We start from the raw sequence: 23,518 nt of genomic DNA, 5'->3' as shown, positions 1-23,518 counted from the left end.
TGTCTATCCTCAAGGAGCTCGCAACCTAGTGGGAGAGCTCAACATTAACTAGATAAGACTATAATTACAAATAGAAATGAGTGCAATCAAGGAATAGAGCAGGGCTCAAGGAGAAAGAATAGTTATGGGCCCAACAGAGACTGGGAAATGAACGGGGAGGTCTACCACTGTACGGTGAATGGAACTTGTACCGAAGAAACTGAGGAAGTGGGGAGAAATTTTCCGAGAGTAAGAAGGACATGTGCAGAGGCCCTGAGGCAGGAGACAGCCAAGGATATTTAAGAAAACAATGTAGAGAAACTGGTATAAGGTGAGGTTAGAGAGGCAGACAGGGGCCTGATCTTGCTGGGACTTAAAGGCCATGTTAAAGAGTTCAATCTTTATAATAAGTACAATAAGAAGTATTTGAGGGCTTCCCTGGTGGCGCAGTGGTTGAGAGTCCGCCTGCCGATGCAGGGAACGTGGGTTCGTGCCCCGGTCCGGGAAGATCCCACATGCCGTGGAGCAGCTGGGCCTGTGAGCCACGGCTGCTGAGCCTGCGCATCCGGAGCCTGTGCTCCGCAACGGGAGAGGCCACAACAGTGAGAGGCCCGCGTATCCAAAAAAAAAAAAAAGAAGTATTTGAACAGATTTATGGGAGGATGCAACATGTTGAGATTTTTAATTTTAAAAGATTGTTCTGTTTGTAATGTCAAGAAAAGATTGGAGAGGCGCTTGATTTAATGCAGGAGGCCAGTTCTTCGGACTACGTCAGTTGTTCCAGTGACACATACATAACAATAACAGCGATGGAAATTAGACTGCGCAGTTATTAGAAAGATACAAATACAGTTCTACATAATTTTCAAGGAAGGAGAGATTATTTCTGATGGGCGTTTCCTTTGAAGAAGTTTTGGGGGTTTTGTTGAAGAAGGTTTTCTGGAGAAAGGAGAAAATTAAGTTAGGTCTTAGACATGGGTAGGATTGCAATACATAGAAATGAGGTAATACAAAGCCAGGCAGTCTATCTGTCTAAATAGTATTAAGTGTGTGCAAAGGAGTTAAGAATGGAAAAGGGAGAGGTCATACTGTAGAGCACTTCTATACCTGAACATGTTCCATGGTGCTCAAAAGTCTGAAATAAAAACTGAACATTTTAAAACAAAGCTCTGGGTGATTCCAGAGAGCAAGATATCCAAGGAACTATTCTTTTTAGGCAAGTAGCCTGGTGGTTTGTGACTGAGCAGTCACCTTCAGTGTGGGGTCACTTCCACTTCTAAGAATTGAAAATACTCCTCCCATGTATTCAAATCACTGCAAACTTGCTCTGAAGTCACTTATGAACCTCGTTCCTTAGTAACAGCACAGCCACACACGAGCTCACTCTCTTGGGTTGAAAGACATAAAGTAGGGGTGCAAGCAAATAAATGTAGAACAAGATTCATCGTATCTAATTTTGTGTTCAAAAGCAGCTACACATGTGGTGTATTAATGAACCAGGCCATCCTCATGAACATTTCCACTTGAGGATTTCATAGGCTGGTAAGGAATCCATAATCCCCAATTCCTCAGTCCTAGGGAATAGAGAAGACTTGAATACACCTTAGTCCAACCCAAAAGTCAAGGCTAACACATTAACTTGACCTTAACAAACAGATATTTTGGCACAGATGTATGCAATGAGCATATCAACATAAAGAACACCGTCTGTGCCTGGGTAGCAGGGTGTATTTAGTCAAGAGACATCACTGGCCGTAACCCATTCCTGGATCTCACTCCATTTCTGAGCCTAGGCAAAGAATGGGTGATACTCACGGATGAGGAAGTAAAGAATAAACAAACATACTCTAAAGGTCCTAAAAATTTAAGTGTTTTAAAAATTTATAGTCTGATAAAATGGCTCTGATGCAAAATATTTTGTACCCTAGCCAAACGCATTCCTTCACTTTTCTTCTATGGCTTCATAGAAATAAATGTGGTCATCTATTTTCAGGAAATTCCCTATGATGGGGAACTCATTATCTTGCAAGGACCCCCTTCCAATATTGAAAAAGTATTATCACAACTACTAACATGTATATGATTTATTGAGCCATTACTAGGTCTCAGGTACTGAGCTGAAAGCCTCATGAGCATTATTTCATTTATTCTTCACAACAGCTCTAGGAGATACGTACTGCTATAATCCCCCACTTTATACATGAGACTAAAGCTTAGAAAGGGAAGACATTTTCAGATTAAGACTCCATCTTCTCCCATCTCTGACCACCCCCCTCACCCATATGGCTCTAATTTTGCTTCCTGGGGACTTCCAGAACAAGCCTGCTCCCTTTTCAAGACAAATGATAATTATCATCGTCAATTTTGTGGAAGCATGGGACATGGGAAAAACTTGGATGAGAGGTTCAGGTAGTCTTGGGTTTTCATACCTTGCTTCACTTCTGTGTGTTAATCTGGCCAGATCACTTAACATCTCCAAAAACTACCTTCCATTTATGCAGAAAGAGGATGCTAAATCCTGCCTCAGAGTTCTGATATGAGCATTATATTAGTAACTCCATGTAAAGTGTTTTGAACACTGCCATATTCATAACAGATATGCTCAATAATTCTAAGCTCACTTTTTGTCTAAGTTCCTTCAACTCTTCTTATAGAATGATTTTCCTCCACCCTTTCCTTAAGGGGTTTTTAGGTATTGACAATGTTTTTCCAATCCCTTGGCTGCAATTCCTTTATTTTGGATGCCTTCCAATATATCACTGACCTTCTGTGCTTCTTAAAGCACAACTACCAGAACAAAATGTAACAGAGAACTCTAGGTAGTGTTATCTATCTACACTGGAGTGGAACCATTTCACCCATTTAATCTAGACAGCTTATTCCTTTAAATGTTGTCTCTTCTACTGGCTTACTATAGGGCCAGGATATTTGGTGAATATGTCCTGACATATTATACAGTGGGGGCCTCGAGGGATGAAGAAACTAACATCTCAACTCATATGAGCTTTTAATGTTAACCAATAACCACGCATCAATAATGCTACCTGTAGGGCAATTTGGGTGAAGCCCAAATCCATGTGATGAGAGCTGCCTTGTTATAAAACTCATACTGGAACATTCACATGGTATTCAGTGCTATGGGCAATCACTGGAATTGTACCATAAGGCAGCTCCATTAATACAGCATCGATCAAGTGTAAGACGGAAGAAACCAAAGCCCCTTATCAGGGCTCCAAGAGATCGCAAGGAGTTGTTAATCTGTTAGATGAAAGGAAAGTAACAGGTAAAGAGATACTGATGCAGCTCTCAAACTTCTGTTAAGGGATCACCTCAAGTTCTTGTTGAGAATATTAATACTTGGGCTGTACTCCTAGAAAATGTGATTCACTAGTTCTGGGGACCATGAGCCCAGATAACCCAAATGAAGATCACTTACAGGTGTCAGGTGAAAAACAAGTGCCAAATTCAGTAAATTAGGACACAGATCTAGTCCGTCTCTTTACTATGTGCTTAGCAGAGCAAAGAGCCACAAGTGGCCTTGAGAAAGCAACAGACAAAGGAAGAGGTGATATTTGCCAAGGGCTTGGATGGCAACTCTGTTAGGATTTATTGTTCTAACCAGCTGAGCTCTGGACAAGTACTATATCATGCTGACCTTTTTCTTGTAATGGGCAGCAGGCATCAAGCACAACTATGCTGTAACACAAGTGTGAAATTCATTTTCTTCCTGAAGATCGAACGCATTACTCAGCCATCTCCAATACTTCAGCACCACGGACAGCCCAATGCACAAGGTTGGCTGAGAGCTGTCTACTAAGAAAGGGCTGGCAGCTTGGCAGCTTAAGCTTCACGGGGGAAGGTAAGAAAGGTGAGAGCTGCCCTGGCCACGGTCCTTGGGTGGCCTTGTCTCAATGGATTCTCTCCCATTTGACAGGGGTTTCTCTCATCCTGATAAGCCCCATTATGACGGTACTGCGGTTTATAACTCAGCCAGTGGCCTTGGGTGGGGCCTATATTTTGATCTGGCTGTATAATATGTGTAAAAAAATAATTTAATTACACACATGCAATCTGCATTCTTTATTTATTCTATATCTCAACGCATTTATAAATATTAACGTCAAGTGATGATAAGGGTTCAAGAGAATAGGCACCATCGTCATCATTTCCCTTCTTGCCTCCCTGCATAACACTCTCATATCTCCAGCAATCAGAGCTAGAGACCCCACTAAGTCCAACCCATATGATTTTTTCTTTGTCAGATCATGTTCCACTCCCATGGAAAGCAAGACTCTACTGCTTTTCAAGTCCTGGTTTCTTTATCTGTCAAATAGGGATAATGAAGATCACTTTGGAGACCTGTTGGGAGAATGGAATGAGCAATGCACAGAGATTGTCCACCCACAAGAGGCACTGGGATTGTGCTGTGGAAGGTGTGCTTGCCTAGAACTGTTAGACAGCTGTCCACCTGACTTCAGGTGTTGGTTGCTTTCTGGATTCCTGAAGATCCCCAGAAGATGGAGGACCTTCAAGTGTTAATGTCTTTCATTGGGAAGACATTACAAGACTTCCATGGGCCAGGGGTTGGGGGGCATATAATGGACTCCCCGTTCCATTTTCCTGAGAATAGCTACTCTCATCTATATAATTTCTTATACCTTCTTGTCTGACCATAGTCCAGCTTCCGATGTCTCTTCCTTTATGGATCATTTTAGGAATAAGAGTAATAACAGCTGTTATTTATTAAGCAATCCCAGTGTTTTAGATCCTCTGTTGGTATTTTATATATATTATGTCATTCAATCTTTTCAAAATAATCCCCATTTTACAGATGAGAAAAATGAGACTTACACAAACATGTCCCATTTCAGAGGGTACATTCCTTACAAAGATATTATAGCATGTAGGGAAAGAGGGTTCCATTATGCCTCGAGACTGACACACTTTGGGTTAGGTCCTCCTAACGGTGCGTGCCATGTTTGCTAAATTGTGTCTCTAATCTTGTATATTCCATGGTTATTTCCAATTTTTTTTGACTTCTGTGCATCCTCTGCCTTAGTTTTCCTTCACTCGGTCTCCCCTTTCTGCTTAGACATCTGGTAGAAGAAGCCCACAGAACTTTTCATAATTCTGCTTTAATTTAGGCCCTGTTCATTCATTCAACACATATTTATTGAGCATCCATCACAGGCCATGCGGTGTGTTTGTCACCAGGGATATTGTTGCCTCACAGACATTCCAGTCTAGAGGCAGAAGCAGGTGAGTCTACATGTAGTTATAAAGCTTTAAGTTTATGACAGAGATCAGAATAAGAATTACCGGGAAAGGGCACCTTTTAATTTACCACATTTTTGTCTATCCTTTGAAGCCACCACAGTAGTTTTACAGTTTTCTTGGGTAATCCTTTGATTTCGCTATTTCCCACCTACATGCTATCTAAAAATCTGATAAATACGGAATTGTAGGCTTCACAATAATCCTATGAGATAGGTATCATTATCACTCCCATTTTATAGACGCTGAGATTGAGACTCAGAGAGGTAAATAATTCACTTGGCTACGGAAGAGGCAGGTAATAGGGCAACTATTTGAATTTTGTTTGTATTATTCTATAGTCTCTGATCTCAGCCATTAATCATGACCCTGACCAAGTTACTTAGCCTCTTAGGAGCTCCATTTCTACATGCGCGAAAATAAATGTTCAAAATGTGGACGTCTCTAAGACCTAACATTCTACAATTAATGAATAGTGACTGGTGGTGATAAAAAGTAAGTGCACATGCCTCCAACAATGGTCAAACTTTGCCCTATTGGTTTTCATCACTCCTACTCTCCCATCCCATGTTCCAGCCACACCCAGGTCCTGGCAATTTTTCCAGTCCCAAGCTCCATGAGCCTACGTGCCTAGCTGCTGCAGTAAATTTTGTTCCTTCTACTTCTGCTATGCTTCTGCCATTTCATATTCCCATATTTTCCTGTCTTATGTGCACATACGATTTGATAGGGATGAACCAAAAGTCTTCTGCTTTGGTCAAAAAATCAACTGAGTGCATATAAGATGAGAAATACTAAACTTACTTGCAGTTCAATTGAAAAATGGAAATAAAAATTAAAGTTAAATAGTGATTTAATATAAAGTTAGCTAGTGATTATAACAGAAGAGAAATAGACTCACAGATACAGAGAACAAACTTGTGTTTACCAGAGGGGAAAGGGAAGGTGGGGGGGGCAAAACTGGGGTAGGGGATTAAGAGGTACAAACTACTACATATAAAATAAATAAGCTACAAGGATATATAGTATGACACAGGAAATATAGCCAGTATTTTACAATAACTATAAATGGAGTATAGTCTTTAAAAATTGTGCAAAATATGTTGTATATCTGAAACTTATATAATATGGCACATCAACTATACCTCAATAAAAATATAATTAAAAAAAATTTAAAGTAGGGGCTAGTTCACTATGGTGAAGTAGGAGTAAACACAGGATGCTTTCGTATAAGTCTAGGAGAGAAAGGAGGTGAAAGTTCCACTCTGCACAGAACATACTGAAGGGATTGGTGCTAAGTTGTGAACACTGCAACTTAAAAAATTAGAGATAAAATCAAGTTGCATTAAAATATGGCTGACATATATAAAGGATCTCAAAAACACCTGATACATATCCAATGGGAAAAAGATTTTTAAAAATAATAATGGTACTAATATGGTGCTAGAAGGGTGGTTATCCCTGGGATGGGATTCACTGGGAGGGGGCATAAGGAAGCTGAAGGTGTTGGAAATGTTTTATGTTTGATCTGGGTGAACTCATGTAAAAATTCATTAAGCTGCATACTTAATATTTCTTCTTTATTATATTTACGGTAACTTTCAATACATTTAAAAATAATAATACTAATAAGGACTTACTGTATAACACAGGGAATTCTACTCAGTATTCTGTAATAACCTGTATGTGAAAAGAATCTGAAAAAAGAATGAGCATGTGTGTATACATATATATAATGTATATATGTAAATCACTTTGCTGTACACCTGAAACTAACACAGCTTTGTAAATCAACTGTACTCCGATAAGAACTAATAATCAAAAAGAAGATGTGGTACATATATACAACGGAAAACTACCCAGCCATAAAAAAGAAGGAAATAATGCTATTTGTAGCAACATGGATGCAACTAGAGATGATCACACTAAATGAAGTCAGAAAGAGAAAGACAAACATCATATGTTATCACTTATATGTGGAATCTGAAATATGGCACAAATGAACCTATCTACAAAACATAAACAGACTCATGGACATAGAGAACAGACTGGTGGTTGCCAAGGGGGAGGGATGGAATGGGAGGTTGGGGTTAGCAGTTGTAAGCTCTTATACATAGAATGGATAAACAACCAGGTCCTACCGTATATCACAGGAAACTATATTCAATATCCTAAGATAAACCGTAATGGAAAAGAATACAAAAATGTATATATACGTATAACCGAATCCCTTCGCCGCACAGCAGAAATTAACACAACATTGTAAACCAACTACACGTCAATAAAAAAAAAAAAAAATTCTTCCCCAAAATGGATACATTTCTGTCATTTGTAATGTATGTAAAGGAAAAGTTATAATATATGTAAATTGTAAAAATAAATAAATAAATAATAATGCCAAGCATTTGGGGAAACACATCACATTCTGCTGGAGTATATAAACTGGAACAATTTTCGGGAGGGCACTTGAGCAATAGATGTCAAGCGCCTTCATCAGCTTCTTGGACCATGCTTGGCAAATGAGCATAGCAACTACGGTGTCTCATTAATTCAAACTAATTGGGCGAGGAGTAAATGGTAGGATATAACGTGCTTGTAAAGGACATTTACAGCGAACGAGATATGAGTAGAATCCAGGACACTTAGGAAGTTCCAACAAAGCTCATACAGTCTTCTTTGTCGTCTTTTTTAAATAGGAAAGACCACTTTGGGGGGCGGGGCGGTGTTTTTAGTTAGGCATAGGATGCACACACACGATAAGAAAACAGTAGGCTCTCTGAAGTAGCTCAATCTTTCTGCACGCACACTGGAATTCTTCCTTTATTAACAAACCTTATCCTCGCCCATGGAATAAAAGTAGTCTTTAGTTCCATTCAAAGAATCCAGGATTTTCAAAGGTAAGGACCTCTTTTAAGGTCTTTGGATGCTCTCTCTCTTTTTTAGTAATATGATTCTGAGGCTGGGCCACGCATGGGGAACATTGGAGCACACAGGGGTGCAAGGTGCCGAGTAGACGTGGGGCGTCTCCGACGCTCAGCTCTTACCGTCTGCAATGAAGTGCTCGGGCACATGCAGAGTCACCTTCACAGTGAGCGGACAGGACATCTGACTGCCACACACCATGGCCAGGATGCAGGAGCTCACAGCGATCAGCATCAGGGCCGTCTTGTTCACTGGGCTTTTCAGCAAACCTAGTAACAGAAACACACACAAAGATACATAAGTCCATGAGGTGAGGAAACAGGAATAGCACGGAACTGGGGACTTCTGTTGTTTTCCAAATGAGAAGCTGGAAAAAGAAACCACATTTTCCAACCTCTGTGCTTGCAGCGACAGCTCAGTGGTCCCCTGTTGGGTCTTTGTTTAACTCTCTGGCTTATTTATCCCCTTTGGTATAGACGAAAAGAAAAAACCTTCCTCAAAGTTGTGGCAACTCTTACTCTTCCCCTCTCGATTAGGTTGCTCATGTTTGATAATATTTAGATGATACTAAACTTTCTACTCACTTTAGAAGCAACCGAGAAGATACTGTGTTGTTGAATCCATAGGGCCTAGGGAAAGGAGCGTGGGCTTTGGAGTGTGACCATCTGGGTTCACATTTGGCCTTCAGCCCTCATTGGCTGTGTGACCTGTTTCAATTTCTGAACCTCGGTTTTCTTATGTGCACGATGAGGATAATAACAGACAGCTCACAGGTGGTTGTGATGATCATGTGTGTGGCATAGTGTATATACAATGTCTGCCATCCAGGAGGGTTTCACAGACTTTGAGGCCGATCAGTTCAAGTTAATTTCCCAAGCATCTACTGATGATGACCTCCTAGGTGAGACACACATAGAGCAGAATAAGAATACTTCTTTTTTTTTTTTTTTTTTTTTTTTGCAGTAACTGGGCCTCTCACTGTTGTGGCCTCTCCCGTTGCGGAGCACAGGCTTCGGGCGCACAGGCCCAGTGGCCATGGCTCACGGGCCCAGCCGCTCCACGGCATGTGGGATCTTCCCGGACCGGGGCACGAACCCGTGTCCCCTGCATCGGCAGGCGGACTCCCAACCACTGCGCCACCAGGGAAGCCCAAGAATACTTCTTGCTCTGCAGGAGCTTACAGGCTAGGGGGCAAAGGCGGACTTATCCACAGCTAATTAGAATCCAAGGCAAGTTGTGCTAAGAGCTAGTAGAGAGGGCACAAGATGAGAAGGGGAGTTTTGCCTGGGAAAATTAAAGACAATTTCACGGTCACAGCACAATGAGTAGATTGGATCTGCCTGGCAAGGAGAGTGTTGGGCCAGCAAAGAAATTCTAAGGACTATATCCTGAGCCCCCAACGGGTCTCATTATTTGGCTTTACTATTCACATCTAATTTCAAGGCTTTGATTAACACGTCTTGAACAATGCTTCCCAAATTTCTATTACCCACTCCGCTCTTATTTGGAGCAAACCTTTATGCCCAAACCTCCCGGACATCTCTCTCTGAATATCCCATGAGTGTGACAAAACAACATGTTCAAAACTGGACACATTACCGTCTCCTTAAAGCCTCTTCTTCCTCCTTCTCCTGGGCTTCCCTAAGTATTGAAAGCACTGCCATTTAAACTGGCCAGAAACCTAGATGTCAACTTTCGGTCTTCTGTCTTCCTCCTTTACAGCAACTAAACAGCATGCAGTCCTGTGTACTCTATGTCCTTAGCATTTTCACCTCTTACCCCTGATCTCTTCTATTGTCTGTTTACTTGTGAGATGAGGGAGGTGTAGGCACATCTTCCCATCTAACTCCATGGTGGAACCCCCTGAGCTGTTATAGAGCAACTGGCCGCAGGATGTGGTCCACACTGATTAGCCTGGCATCTGAGGCCTTCACAGTGCATATCCCTACATTCATACCTCCTTGCTGCTCTCTCCTACCCAGCCCACGAGCTGGCAGGGCTGCATCACTGCAGTGATGCCAAAGTGAGCGCTCTTCATCATGTTAATATTAGCATAGGAGCTATTTCTTTTGCATAGAAATCCACTTGTTTCCTTGTTTCCCGTCACTCACTGAGATTAATCATAAGTGTAAATCCCTCTCCCTCTAGGGAGAAAGACTGCCTACATTTGTTATGCTTCCTAAAATATCTTATTCAAACACTAGAATCTAGTAACTTGATGGTAAATTCCTTCAGGGCAGGCACTGCGTCTTCGGCTCACCACTGTATCGCGATGCCTACCACAGTGTCTGGAATGTGGTAGCATCTCAGTAAATGCATCATATCTTCCAGAAGTGATAATAAGCATATTAGCAACCAGACACAGGCACGGAACTGTCAAAAATCATGCCAACCATAGACAACCAACGCTCCCAGATAAATGGACCCTAAAGGAACAGGAGCCCCTGACAGCCTACTTCCAGACTTTTGTACGGATACCTATTTTTCTTAATAATCAGTGAGCTGCTTGAGGGAAGGGATCCTATCTTTACCATCTTTATGTCTCTCCTGCCAGGTTCATTGCTCAGAACCTTAAATTGCTCAATTTAAGAATAGGGGCTTTGTGGACAGCTGCCAGGAGGCCCATCTCCTCAGGACCCGCTGGGTCTTCAGCTACTGGAACACGCAGGGCTGAGTCCATGCTGATGGCCCGGGCTTCAGGACAACCGGGGGTCGAGTCCACACTAACGGAAGTTGGGTCTCCTCAGGACCCACTGGGGCTTCAGCTTTGGGAAAGCTGTGGGGTCCAGTTCTCTCTCACAGGAGCCTGGTCTCCTCAGGACCTGCCGGGAGGTAATGTTGTTAAGGGAAAAAGGGTAATCGTAAGACCCAAGACATGGTAGCTATTAATATACTCCTCCCACGGTGCCTCTTAATATCATGTTGACTCCTACAAAGGAAATAAGTATCACAACTTTGGTTGAACTTTGTCTGGCCATGTGGCTGACACGGTCTTGGTGCTCCAGCCGGGTGTCAGGTCTGAGTTTCTGAGGTGGGAGAGCCGAATTGAGGACACTGGTCAACCAGAGACCTCCCAGCCCCACATAATATCAAACGGCAAAAGTTTTCCCAGAGATCTCCGTCTCAACGCTAAGACCCAGCTCCACTCAACAGCCAGCAAGCTACAGTGCTGGACACCCTATGCCAAACAACTAGCAAGACAGGAACACAACCCCAACCATTAGCAGAGAGGCTGCCTAAAATCATAATAAGGCCACAGACACCCCAAATAACACCACCAGACGTGGACCTGCCCACCAGAAAGACAAGATCCAGCCTCATCCACCAGAACACAGGCACTACTCCCCTCCACCAGGAAGCCTACACAACCCACTGAACCAACCTTAGCCACTGGGGGCAGAAACCAAAAACAACGGGAACTACAAACCTGCAGGTTTCAAAAAGGAGACCCCAGGCACAGAAAGTTAAGAAAAATGAGAAAACACACAGCAGATGAAGGAGCAAGATAAAAACCTACCAGACCTAACAAATGAAGAGGAAATAGGCAGTCTACCTGAAAAATAATTCAGAGTAATGATAGCAAGGGTGATACAAAATCTTGGAACTAGAATGGAGAAAATGCAAGAAATGTTTAACAAGGACCTAGAAGAACTAAAGAGCAAACAAACAATGATAAATAAGACAATAAATGAAATTAAAAGTTCTCTGGTAGGAATCAACAACAGAATAACTGAGGCAGAAGAACAGATAAGTGACCTGGAAGACAGAATGGTGGAATTCACTGCTGCACAAGAGAATAAACAAAAAAGAATGAAAAGAAATGAAGACAGCCTAAGAGACCTCTGGGACAACATTAAATGCAACAACATTTGCATTATAGGGGTCCCAGAAGGAGAAGAGAGAGAGAAAGGACCAGAGAAAATATTTGAAGATATTATCGGTGAAAACTTCCTTAACGTGGGAAAGGAAATAGCCACCCAAGTCCAGGAAGCACAGAGAGTTCCATACAGGATAAACTCAAGGAGAAACATGCCAAGACACATAGTAATCAAACTGGCAAAAATTAAAGACAAAGAAAAATTATTGAAAGCAGCAAAAGAAAAACGACAAATAACATACAAGGGAACTCCCATAAAGTTAACAGCTGATTTCTCAGCAAAAACTCTACAAGCCAGAAGGGAGTGTCATGAGATACATAAAGTGATGAAAGGGAAGAACCTACAACCAAGATTACTCTACCCAACAAGGATCTCATTCAGATTTGACGGAGAAATTAAAATCTTTACAGACAATCAAAAGCTAAGAGAATTCAGCACCACCAAACCAGCTCTACAACAAATGCTAAAGGAATTTCTCTAAGTGGGAAACACAAGAGAAGAAAAGGACCTATAAGAACAAACCCAAAACGATTAAGAAAATGGTCATAGGAACATACATACAAATAATTACCTTAAACGTGTATGGATTAAATGCTCACACCAAAAGACACAGGCTTGCTGAATGGATACAAAAACAAGACACATATATATGCTGTCTACAAGAGACCCACTTCAGACGTAGGGACACATACAGACTGAGAGTGAGGGGATAGAAAAAGATATTCCATGCAAACGGAAATCAAAAGAAAGCTGAAGTAGCAGTTCTCATAACAGACAAAATAGACTTTAAAATAAAGACTATTACAAGAGACAAAGAAGGACACTACATAATGATCAAGGGATCAATCCAAGAAGAAGATATAACAATTGGAAATATTTATGCACCCAACATAGGAGCACCTCAATACATAAGGCAAATGCTAACAGCCATACAAGGGGAAATCGGCAGTACACAGTAACAGTAGGGGACTTTAACACCCCACTTTCACCAATGGACAGATCATCCAAAATGAAAATAAACAGTAAACACAAGCTTTAAATGATACATTAAACAAGATGGATTTAATTGATACTTATAGGACATTCCATCCAAAAACAACAGAATACACATTTTTCTCAAGTGCTCACGGAAAATTCTCCAGGATAGATCATGTCTTGGGTCACAAATCAAGCCTTGGTAAATTTAAGAAAGTTGAAATCGTATCAAGTATGCTTTCTGACCACAATGGTATGAGACTAGGTATCAATTACAGGAAAAATCTGTAAAAATTACAAACACACAGAGGCTAAACAATATACTACTAAATAACCAAGAGATCACTGAAGAAATCAAAGAGGAAATCAAAAAATACCTAGAGACAAATGACAATGAAAACACCAAATCCCAAAAACTATGGGATGCAGCAAAAGCAGTTCTAAGAGGGAAGTTTATAGCAATACAATTCTACCTCAAGAAACAAGAAACATCTCAAATAAACAACCTAATGTTACACCTAAAGCAATTAGAGAAAGAAGAACAAAAGAACCCCAAATTTAGCAGAAGGAAAGAAATCCTAAAGATCAGATCAGAAATAAATGAAAAAGAAATGAAGGAAACTATAGCAAAGATCAATAAAACTAAAAGCTGGTTCTTTCAGAAGATAAACAAAATTGATAAACCATTAGCCAGACTCATCAAGAAAAAAAGAGAGAAGAGTCGATTCAATAGAATTAGAAATGAAAATGGAGAAGTAACAACTGACACTGCAGAAATACAAAGGATCATGAGACATTACTACAAGCAACTATATGCAAATAAAATGGACAACCTGGAAGTAATGGACAAATTCTCAGAAAAGCACAACCTTCTAAGACTGAACCAGGAAGAAATAGAAAATATAAACAGACCAATCACAAGAAATGAAATTAAAACTGTGATTAAAAATCTTCCAACACACAAAAGCCCAGGACCAGACGGCATCACGGGAAAATCCAATCAAACATTAAGAGAAGAGCTAACACTTATCCTTCTGAAACTCTTCCAAATATAACAGAGGGAGGAACACTCCCAAACTCATTCTACGAGGCCACCATCACCCTGATCCCAAAACCAGACAAAGATGTCACAAAGAAAGAAAACTACAAGCCAGTATCACTGATAAACATAGATGCAAACATCCTCAACAAAATACTAGCAAACAGAATCCAACAGCACATGAAAAGGATCATACACCATGATCAAGTAGGGTTTATCCCAGGAATGCAAGGATTCTTCAATATAGGCAAAGCAATCAATGCGATACACCATATTAACAAACTGAAGGATAAAAACCATACGGTAATATCAGTAGATGCAGAAAAAGCTTTTGACAAAATTCAACACCCATTTATGATAAAAACCCTCTACAAAATAGGCAGAGAGAGAAACTACCTCAACATAATAAAGGCCATATATGACAAACCCACAGCCAACATCGTTCTCAATGGTGAAAAACTGAAACCATTTCCACTACGATCAGTAACAAGACAAGGTTGCCCACTCTCACCACTATTATTCTACATAGTTTTGGAAGTTTTAGCCATAGCAATCAGAGAAGAAAAAGAAATAAAAGGAATCCACATCGGAAAAGAAGAAGTAAAGCTGTCACTGTTTGCAGATGACGTGATACTATACGTAGAGAATCCTAAAGATGCTACCAGAAAACTACTAGAGCTAATCAATGAATTTGGTAAAGTAGCAGGATACAAAATTAATGCACAGAAATCTCTGGCATTCCTATACACTAATGATGAAAAATCTGAAAGAGAAATTAAGGAAACAATCCCATTTACCACTGCAACAAAAAGAATAAAATACCTAGGAATAAATCTACCTATGGAGACACAAGACCTGTATGCAAAAAACTATAAGACACTGATGAAAGAAATTAAAGATGATACAAACACATGGAGAGATATACCATGTTCTTGGATTGGAATAATCAATACTGTGAAAATGACTATACTACCCAAAGCAATCTACAGATTCAGTGCAATCCCTATCAAACTACCAATGGCATTTTTCACGGAACTAGAACAAAAATCTCACAATTCGTATGGAAACACAAAAGACCCTGAATAGCCAAAGCAATCTTGAGAAAGAAAAACAGAGCTGGAAGAATCAGGCTCCCTGACTTCAGACTATATTAGAAAGCTACAGCAACCAAGACAGTATGGTACTGGCACAAAAACAGAAATATAGATCAACGGAACAGGATAGAAAGCCCAGAGATTAACCCACGCATATATGGTTACCTTATCTTTGATAAAGGAGGCAAGAATATACAGTGGAGAAAAGACAGCCTCTTCAATAAGTGGTGCTCAGAAAACTGGACAGCTACATGTAAAAGAATGAGATTAGAACACTCCATTACACCATACACAAAAATAAACTCAAAATGAATTAAAGACCTAAATGTAAGGCCAAACATTATAAAACTCTTAGAGGAAAACATAGGCAGAACACTCTATGACATAAATCACAGCAAGATCCTTTCTGACCCCCCTCCTAGAGAAATGGAAATAAAAACAAACAAATGGGACCTAATGAAACTTAAAAGCTTTTGCATAGCAAAGGAAAACATAAACAAGATGAAAAGACAACCTCCAGAATGGGAGAAAATATTTGCAAATGAAGCAACTGACAAAGGATTAATCTCCAAAATTTACAAGCAGTTCATGCACCTCAATATGAAAAAAAACAAACAACCCAATCCAAAAATGGGCAGGAGACCTAAATAGACATTTCTCCAAAGAAGATATCCAGATTGCCAACAAACACATGAATGGATGCTCAACATCACTAATCACTAGAGAAATGCAAATCAAAACTACAATGAGGTATCATCTCACACCAGTCAGATTGGCCGTCATCAAAATCTACAAACAATAAATGTTGGAGAGGGTGTGGAGAAAAGGGAACCCTCTTGCACTGTTGGTGAGAATATAAATTGATACAGCCACTATGGAGAACAGTATGGAGGTTCCTTAAAAATCTACAAATAGAACTACCATACGATCCAGCAATCCCACTACTGGGCATATACCCTGAGAAAACCATAATTCCAAAAGAGTCATGTACCACAATGTTCGCTGCAGCTCTACTTACAATAGCTGGGACATGGAAGCAACCTAAGTGTCCATCATCGGATGAATGGATAAAGAAGTTGTGGCACATACATACAATGGAATATTACTCAGCCATAAAAAGAAACGATACTGAGTTTTTCATAGTGAGGTGGATGGACCTAGAGACTGCCATACAGAGTGAAGTAAGAGAAAAAACAAATACCATATGCCAACACATATATTTGGAATCTACAAAAAAAAAAAAAAAAAAAAAAAGGTTCTGAAGAACCTAGGGGCAGGACAGGGATAAAGATGCAGACGTAGAGAATGGACTTGAGGTCATGGGGAGGGGCAAGGGTAAGCTGGGACGAAGTGAGAGAGTGGCATGGGCATATACATCTTTTTACATAAAGATGTAAAAAAACCCAAAAAGATGTTAAATAAATAAACACATACATACATAACTAAATAAAAGAATAGGGGTTTTGTCTTTGCCAGTCTTAGAATAAAGCATAGCCTATGGTAGGGACGATTCATATACTTGTGGTTGCTATAGTTGGTGAATATTAGTTAACTAGAAGAGCAGTTAAGATAAAAAGATGGTTGTGGTATCAGGGGACAGAAAATCTCTTAACTTAAAAGGACCACATAAAAAAAGGAACACATTTTCTCTCTCATCTGGGAGCCACAAGAAGCCGTTTCAAACTCTGATAATATCAACAGTTTCATAACTAAATAGCAGAAGCAAGCTAACGTCGATGTTTTCTACCAGAAAGGGTATGGACTAAGCGTTGTTGCCTCGCATAGGTCTTTCCTTAAAAAGTCAACATATGGGGCTTCCCTGGTGGCGCAGTGGTTGAGAGTCCGCCTGCCGATGCAGGGGATGCGGGTTCGTGCCCCGGTCCGGGAAGATCCCACATGCCGCGGAGCAGCTGGGCCCATGAGCCATGGCCGCTGAGCCTGTGCGTCCGGAGCCTGTGCTCCACAACAGGAGAGGCCACGACAGTGAGAGGCCCGCGTACTGCAAAAAAAAAAAAAAAAAAAAAAAAAAGAAAGAAAAAAAGTCAACATATGACTCCTAGCCTAGATATCTAGATATTTAACATCCCACCCCACCCCCCGACCCCCGTTCCCAGATAACAGCAGCAGCACTGAGTTTTCAGTCTCGACTCTAAGGAGGCTGTTCCGAGAGAAAGAACATGTAAACATGAGTCCAGCAGGAACAAACTCTTGGGAAGGTGAACCAGGTCCAGAGCGTGAGATGTGAAAGGTGGTTAGAGGCGCCTGGCATTGGGGAGTGGACTCCCTGGAAGGACAATAGTGCCCTGTGAGTGTCCGAGAAGGCATCTCTCAGACTGGCCCATGCAGCAGCAGAAACAGATGTGACCAAGACATTCCTTTCACTAATTAAACAACTACCAGACGTACCCACCCAGGCTCCATGAGGCTGATTTCTAGTTGGGGGAAGAGTGTTGACGGTTAAGAGTAGGATTGCTTGCACTAGCTCCCTGGGCTCATGCTGGGCTAACTGCATCCCCTATATTTAAATCTTCACGGTAATCCAAGGTCTTTAAGAGTCAATACGGTGGGGAGTAAAGTCACATTAGCTTGTTGGCCCTTTGTTTTCTTATCTGGAGAATAGGAATAAAATGACATTTCCTTCAAGAGTGTTGTAAAACCTAAATGAGACAGAAAATGTCAAATGACCAGCACAGTTTCTGGCACATACATAGGCCCTTGGTAAATGATCTTTCCAAGCCAGACACTGGTATTTATCTCCTAGCTGATGGCAGAAACCAGGACTTATTTATCTCTTTGTCCAACCCATTATCAGAACATACTAGGGATTGAATTATTCTTTACAGACGCTAAAGACACACAGAGTGGAGAGTGCAGGGAGAGTTTTAAGAAGCAAAGGGAATGGAAGAGAGAATGCAAATTAACAACACCCTGAGGTAGCCATTTACTCAGAGAATGCCTGAAACACCACAGCTGTCTCTGAAGTCCAGGGAGAAGAAAGCACGCAGGTCAAGTCTGCACTCAGGCCAGATGCCCGTGGAGCAGCCATTAGGGCTTGGGGGTTTCCATGGCAACTAGGCCTGGCAAAAACTTCACAGTGGGACTCAAACAGAGGTGACTTTTTAAGAGTTCCTGGCCTAGGGAACTGATCATCAGCAGTTAGCTCTGAGGAGGGGCTGTAGACAGCGGCAAGGTAGAAACTCTCTATCCCATAATACCCAACCCCTCCTCACCCAGGCTGTGCACTGCATCACAGTAAGCAAAGACAGGGAAGAGAACCTCCACTTGTTGGGTGCTTACTACGATCCAGGAACTATGCCTAACACTTATATCCATCCATCCCTCCTGCCATCCGTCCAACAAATTTTTATTGAACATCAACTTTTCCCTCACACTCTTCTAGGCACAGGGGAAAGGACAGTTAACAAAACAGCCAAAGTCCTTGAAGCTTACATTTTAGTGGAGGGAAATTATCTCATTTAATTCTTACAGCAAACTGTTCCTACTATCTCTGTTTTGCACAGCAACAGACGGGCAGAGCGATAAAATGACTTTTCTAAGGTCACTTAATCCATAGGTAGCAGAGTCAGGATTAGAACCAGTTCTTCCCATCCTCTCCCCCATGTCATACTACCTCCCACTTCACCACAGAATAAGTGTCCCAGGATGGCATCATGTAGTTGCTGAAGGAGCATGGCCTTTGGAGACAGGTATGCCTTTGTTTAAATCCTGCCTCACCACAAAATCTCATGTGACACTTGCCCATGGACCTAACCCTGAGAAGACGCAATGTCTCCACCTGAATAAATGGGAACAATGGTCTTCTTTCAGGGCTGATTTGAGGACAAAATAAGATGATGCACATAATTGGTAAAAACAAACCAAAACAAAACAATAAATCATAGCTCCATATCATAACAGGAGCATCGCTGGATGGCTAGGGTCGTGGTTATCCCTGGCTGACATCCCAGTTTACAGTTCCCTCCCCGTCACTTGCAAGGGGGCGAGCTGTGCTGTGGGAATAGAATTTCACCAGGTTGCATGGATTGCTGGAACTGGAGAAAGTTAATAATCTAATTTCCCCTCATTTCCCCCCCCCTCCCTCTACCCCTCAACTCCTCTCATGGCTGCAGAGAATGGCATAAAATTCATTGCTTGAGAAATTCAACTGGAAATAACTCGGCATTGTTGATCCACATGCTGCCTATAATTTGGGGTTTGATTAATTCTCAGTTTGGAAATGCCAGGTTGAGAGAGGAAAATCAAATTTAAGTTAAATTTGGAATTGAATCAATCACATTTTACAATGAAGAAAACAGATCTAACCCCATCAGACCCCTGTGTGTGGAAAACTTAAAAGCTGCTGTACTCTCACTGATTCCTTCCTCCTGATATCACGGGGCGTGAGAGGCTGGTCCTAAGCTGAGAACTCATTTCTTTCTTTAAATGGCATATGGAATTGGGGTGAGAGACAGAGATTCTAGGAACCCAGACATTAGGGTAAAGGAGACCAAAAGGTAGAAATGCCACTTAGAACAAAGGAAAGGTTCGCTTTAGGTTCTGGACATAGAGATTTAAATCCAAACTCCTTCTGTTAGTAGCTTCTAACTTTTGGCAAGTCACCTACACTCTCAGAGCCTCAGTATTCTAATCTATAAAATGACAATGATAATCCCTAACTGGTAGGCAAACTGTGTGGATTAAATGAGAGACCACAGTTACAACACCAAGCACACATACTTAGGGATCCATATACGCTCTTGGTGTCATTCCTTTTATCTCAATTCCTTAAAACCCCACTGCCCAACACTTGGCATCTACATGGATATCAAGAGGCCGGTGATACTCCGGTTGAAGCTGGAATTCTGGCTTTTAACCTTAGCTGCTGGCCCCCATGGACAAGTCACCTTACTTCTCTAAGTCTCAATGTCCTTATCTGGGAATTAATTTATTCAATAGGTAATTATTTAATGTGTATCTACTATGTGTCAGACCTCATTTTTTATGCCCTCCTATTAGCTCCAGTGTCTATAAGCATGTCTGGATATATTAGGTGCTCAATAAACATCTATTGAACGAATGAGTGAATGAATAAATGCTTAAATGTTATTCCTCGTTCTACCAAGAGGTGTCAGTATTGGAATGTTGCTATTGGTACTTTTCTAGTCAAATGTATTCATTCACTTTCTTTGGCAAAGATTGGTGCCCGGCCAGCCAGAAATCATACAAAAAGCCCTTGAGAGGCCACCCAGCCTCCTGCATATGAGGGTGAGCACCACAGACTGGTGGGGTGCCCCATTAACCTCACTGAAGACCTCATGGGATTCCTGCCACACCTGAGCTCCAGTGCCTCTGTGCTTCTCTGTGTATTTCTGGAAACTAAAATTGGGACACATCCTCTGACAAGTGCAAGTGTCACGCTGGAGGCAGAAGGAAAGAATAGTTGAAATTGGGGCTTTCTCAGAACTCTGGGGAAGGCAGCCGCCTTTCCTCAGCCTGCCTCGTGTCTACATTCTGCACACACTTCTTCAGTGTGATGTGTCAATATGGGGCATCCTTTTTGGGGCATCCTTTTCCCTGTCGCTCATCAGGGGCCAAGTCCCTCCTCACCCCCTGCCCCTCTATTTCTGCCATGAGCTAGTTTCTTGTGTTCTCTGGCACTTTGAACCTGGCGCTCTCAAATCCATAGTATCCTTTGAAGTCTCCCATCTTCCCTAGGATTTTCCTTTATAAGATCTGTGCAAGTGCTCATCCAGCCTTTGCATACTTCCAGAGACAGCAAACTCACCCCCTGAGAAGCAGCAATTCTATATTCAGACAGCTGTACTAAACAGTCCTAGAATCTCACTCTGTGAGCCAACTTCTGCTGTCCAAGTCAAATAGGATATACCCAAGATCTCCTCCTCCAGGCTATTTAGTTAGTTCAAGGTGGCAATGCAGTTGCCTTGAGCTTTCTTTCCTCCAAACCAAATATTGCTAGTTTTACTTGATTTCTCTGAAGTCGTACTTTGAGCCTCTTTATTATACTTTGCATAGATTTGCTTTTTCTACAATGGCTTTCCTAGCAAAGAATATCATCACCATCATCATAACGAACATTTATAAAAAAAACACTTTTGTACCAGAAAATATAATTAAACATTTTTCACGTAGTATCTCACTTATCTTCACAGAAACCTCATGAGATGCTGTCTACTCTCCCCCACATTTGACACAAGAGGAAACTGAGGCCACTGCTTGCTAAAGGTCATGCAGCTCAAAGGTAATAGGGCTGAAATTTTAAAAAAAACTGACTTCGGAACCCAAGTTCTTAACCATTATGCTCCACAACTTCTCCATCAGTACGCTAGATGTGGCCTGAGCCAAGAAGAATCAACCCTACGTGTCAATCCGCTGACAGACCTCAGCTTGCCCTGCAGACCTATGGTGACTATGGATGGATGCATGGTGGCTTCACTGTCCTACCTCATATCGACCACAGGTCTTTAAGGGGACCTCTGCATCACCAGAGAGAGGCTTACAAGGAGGGCAGATGGTGGGAGGGGCAAGCTAGATGGCTGTTTCTTTTCCTCTCTGAGCCCCAGAAAACAGTTCAGTTGAGCTGCCTGGGGCCAGTCACTATCCATGAGGCCCCTGGGGAGCCCCCTGGGCTGGCTCTGACCCGTGGACGAGGAGTGTGTCTGTAGCGCAGGCTTGGATCACCCCAGAAAGGCACTGACAGCAGACACTGAATGGGGCTACACACAGCTGGCTCCTTGGATTTCTCTGTGGCAGTTGCAGACACCTGTTCCTGGAAGTGTGAAGGTAACTTCAAGAAGATGACAGTGGTGTGGTGACAATGGTGTTGGTGATGAGGATGGCACACCGTATTTTTTCAATTGTTGTTAGTTTACAAATTATTCACAAATATTTCATTCGCTTTTCACCAAAATCCAATGCAGTGGGTGCTGCTATTATCTCCAGGATACAAATGAGGAACAAGAGACTTAATGGGGAACTCACGTTTAGGCACCAAGGGAATAACTGGGCCTGAGAGCCACATCTCCTGACCTGCAGCCTACTGCTCTTTCCATGACACTCGACCCAGGTCTCACTGGTGAAATGTGAAGGTAGGATTAGAATCTGTGAGCCCTACCTCCAGAACCACTGACCACACAAGTGTATCCAAATGCCCCACAGAGCCAGTACAGTATTGCCCACAAAACAAAATGTATCTTAAAAGATAAAAGATATCAATTTTCAAAAATTTCTGGGATATGCTCTATTCTATAATCAACTCTTAAGGTGCGAGAGTATATATCTGATATTAAACTCTCTGAAAAGGTCTACATTAAATTCTCTTTAGCAGAATTTAACCCAGTGTTTCCCCAAAGTATTGCTATACTGCAGAACCATTGTTCTGTGGAACAAAGTAGGGAAAATAATGAGCTACTTTAATAGTTCATACAAAGGTGACTGTTAGGAATATGAGCAGTTCCCAGTAATTCACTGTGGCTGCTGTGCCAGACACCGGGTTAAAGATTTTACTTACATTTGCCTACTTTACACTTTTCAACAGTCTTGCAAGGCGGAGATTACTGTCTATCTAAAAGTGGGAAAACCAAGCCTTAACCATTGGCAAGTGATGGAGGACAGTTTCATAGTCAGTCTTGCCTGACTGCAAGTTCTGTACCCTTCTGGTTCCTAGGTATAGTTTTACACTAACATGAAAAGATACCTGCACCCCCATGTTCACAGTAGCATTATTTACAACAGCCAAGACATGGAAACAACCTAACTGTCCATCCACAGCTAAAGAAATTACAAGATACACACACACACACACACACACCCCAGAATATTATTTAGCCATAAAAAAACGAGGAAATCCTGCCATGTGCAAAAACATGGATGGACCCTGAGGGCATAATGCTAAGTGAAATAAGTCAGCCAGAGAAAAATAAATACTGTATGATCTCACTTATCTATGGAATCTAAAAAAAAGAAAAAAAAAAAAACAAAAACTATGGAAAAAGAGATCAGATTTGTGGTTACCGTGGCTGGTGGGTGGGAAGAAGGGGAATTGGAAGACCAGCGAACAAAAGGTACAAACTTCCAGTTATAAGATAAATAAGTACTAGGGATGATGACATCAACATGATGACATGCAGTTAACCCTGAGGTATAATATATATGAAAGTGTTAAGAGGGTAAAGCCTAAAAGTGCTTATCACAAGGAAAACACATTTTTTCCCTTCTTTTTTGCTTTTTCTTTTTATTGTATCTGAGATGATGGATGCTAAGTAAACTTGTTGCAGTAATCATTTTATAAAATATGTAAGTCAAATCATTTTGTTGCACACCTTAAACTTATACTGTGA

The 23,518-nt window shown here is 41.4% G+C and overlaps 1 protein-coding gene across 1 annotated transcript in view; it reads right to left on the bottom strand.

Annotated features, from left to right (window-relative positions):
* The window catches only part of ASTN2 (astrotactin 2), a 915,753-nt gene that overhangs the window by 528,145 nt on the left and 364,090 nt on the right, over positions 1-23,518 (bottom strand). The window contains exon 6 of the mRNA XM_032635679.1: positions 8,298-8,444. Coding sequence (XP_032491570.1) covers positions 8,298-8,444 — 147 coding nt within the window. The remainder of the gene's footprint in view (positions 1-8,297; positions 8,445-23,518) is intronic.

This window comes from Phocoena sinus, chromosome 6 (genome assembly GCF_008692025.1).
Source record: "Phocoena sinus isolate mPhoSin1 chromosome 6, mPhoSin1.pri, whole genome shotgun sequence".
NCBI classification, from domain to species: Eukaryota; Metazoa; Chordata; class Mammalia; order Artiodactyla; family Phocoenidae; genus Phocoena; species Phocoena sinus.
Note: the sequence above shows the minus strand (reverse complement) of the source record. Positions and strands in the feature narration are given on the sequence as shown.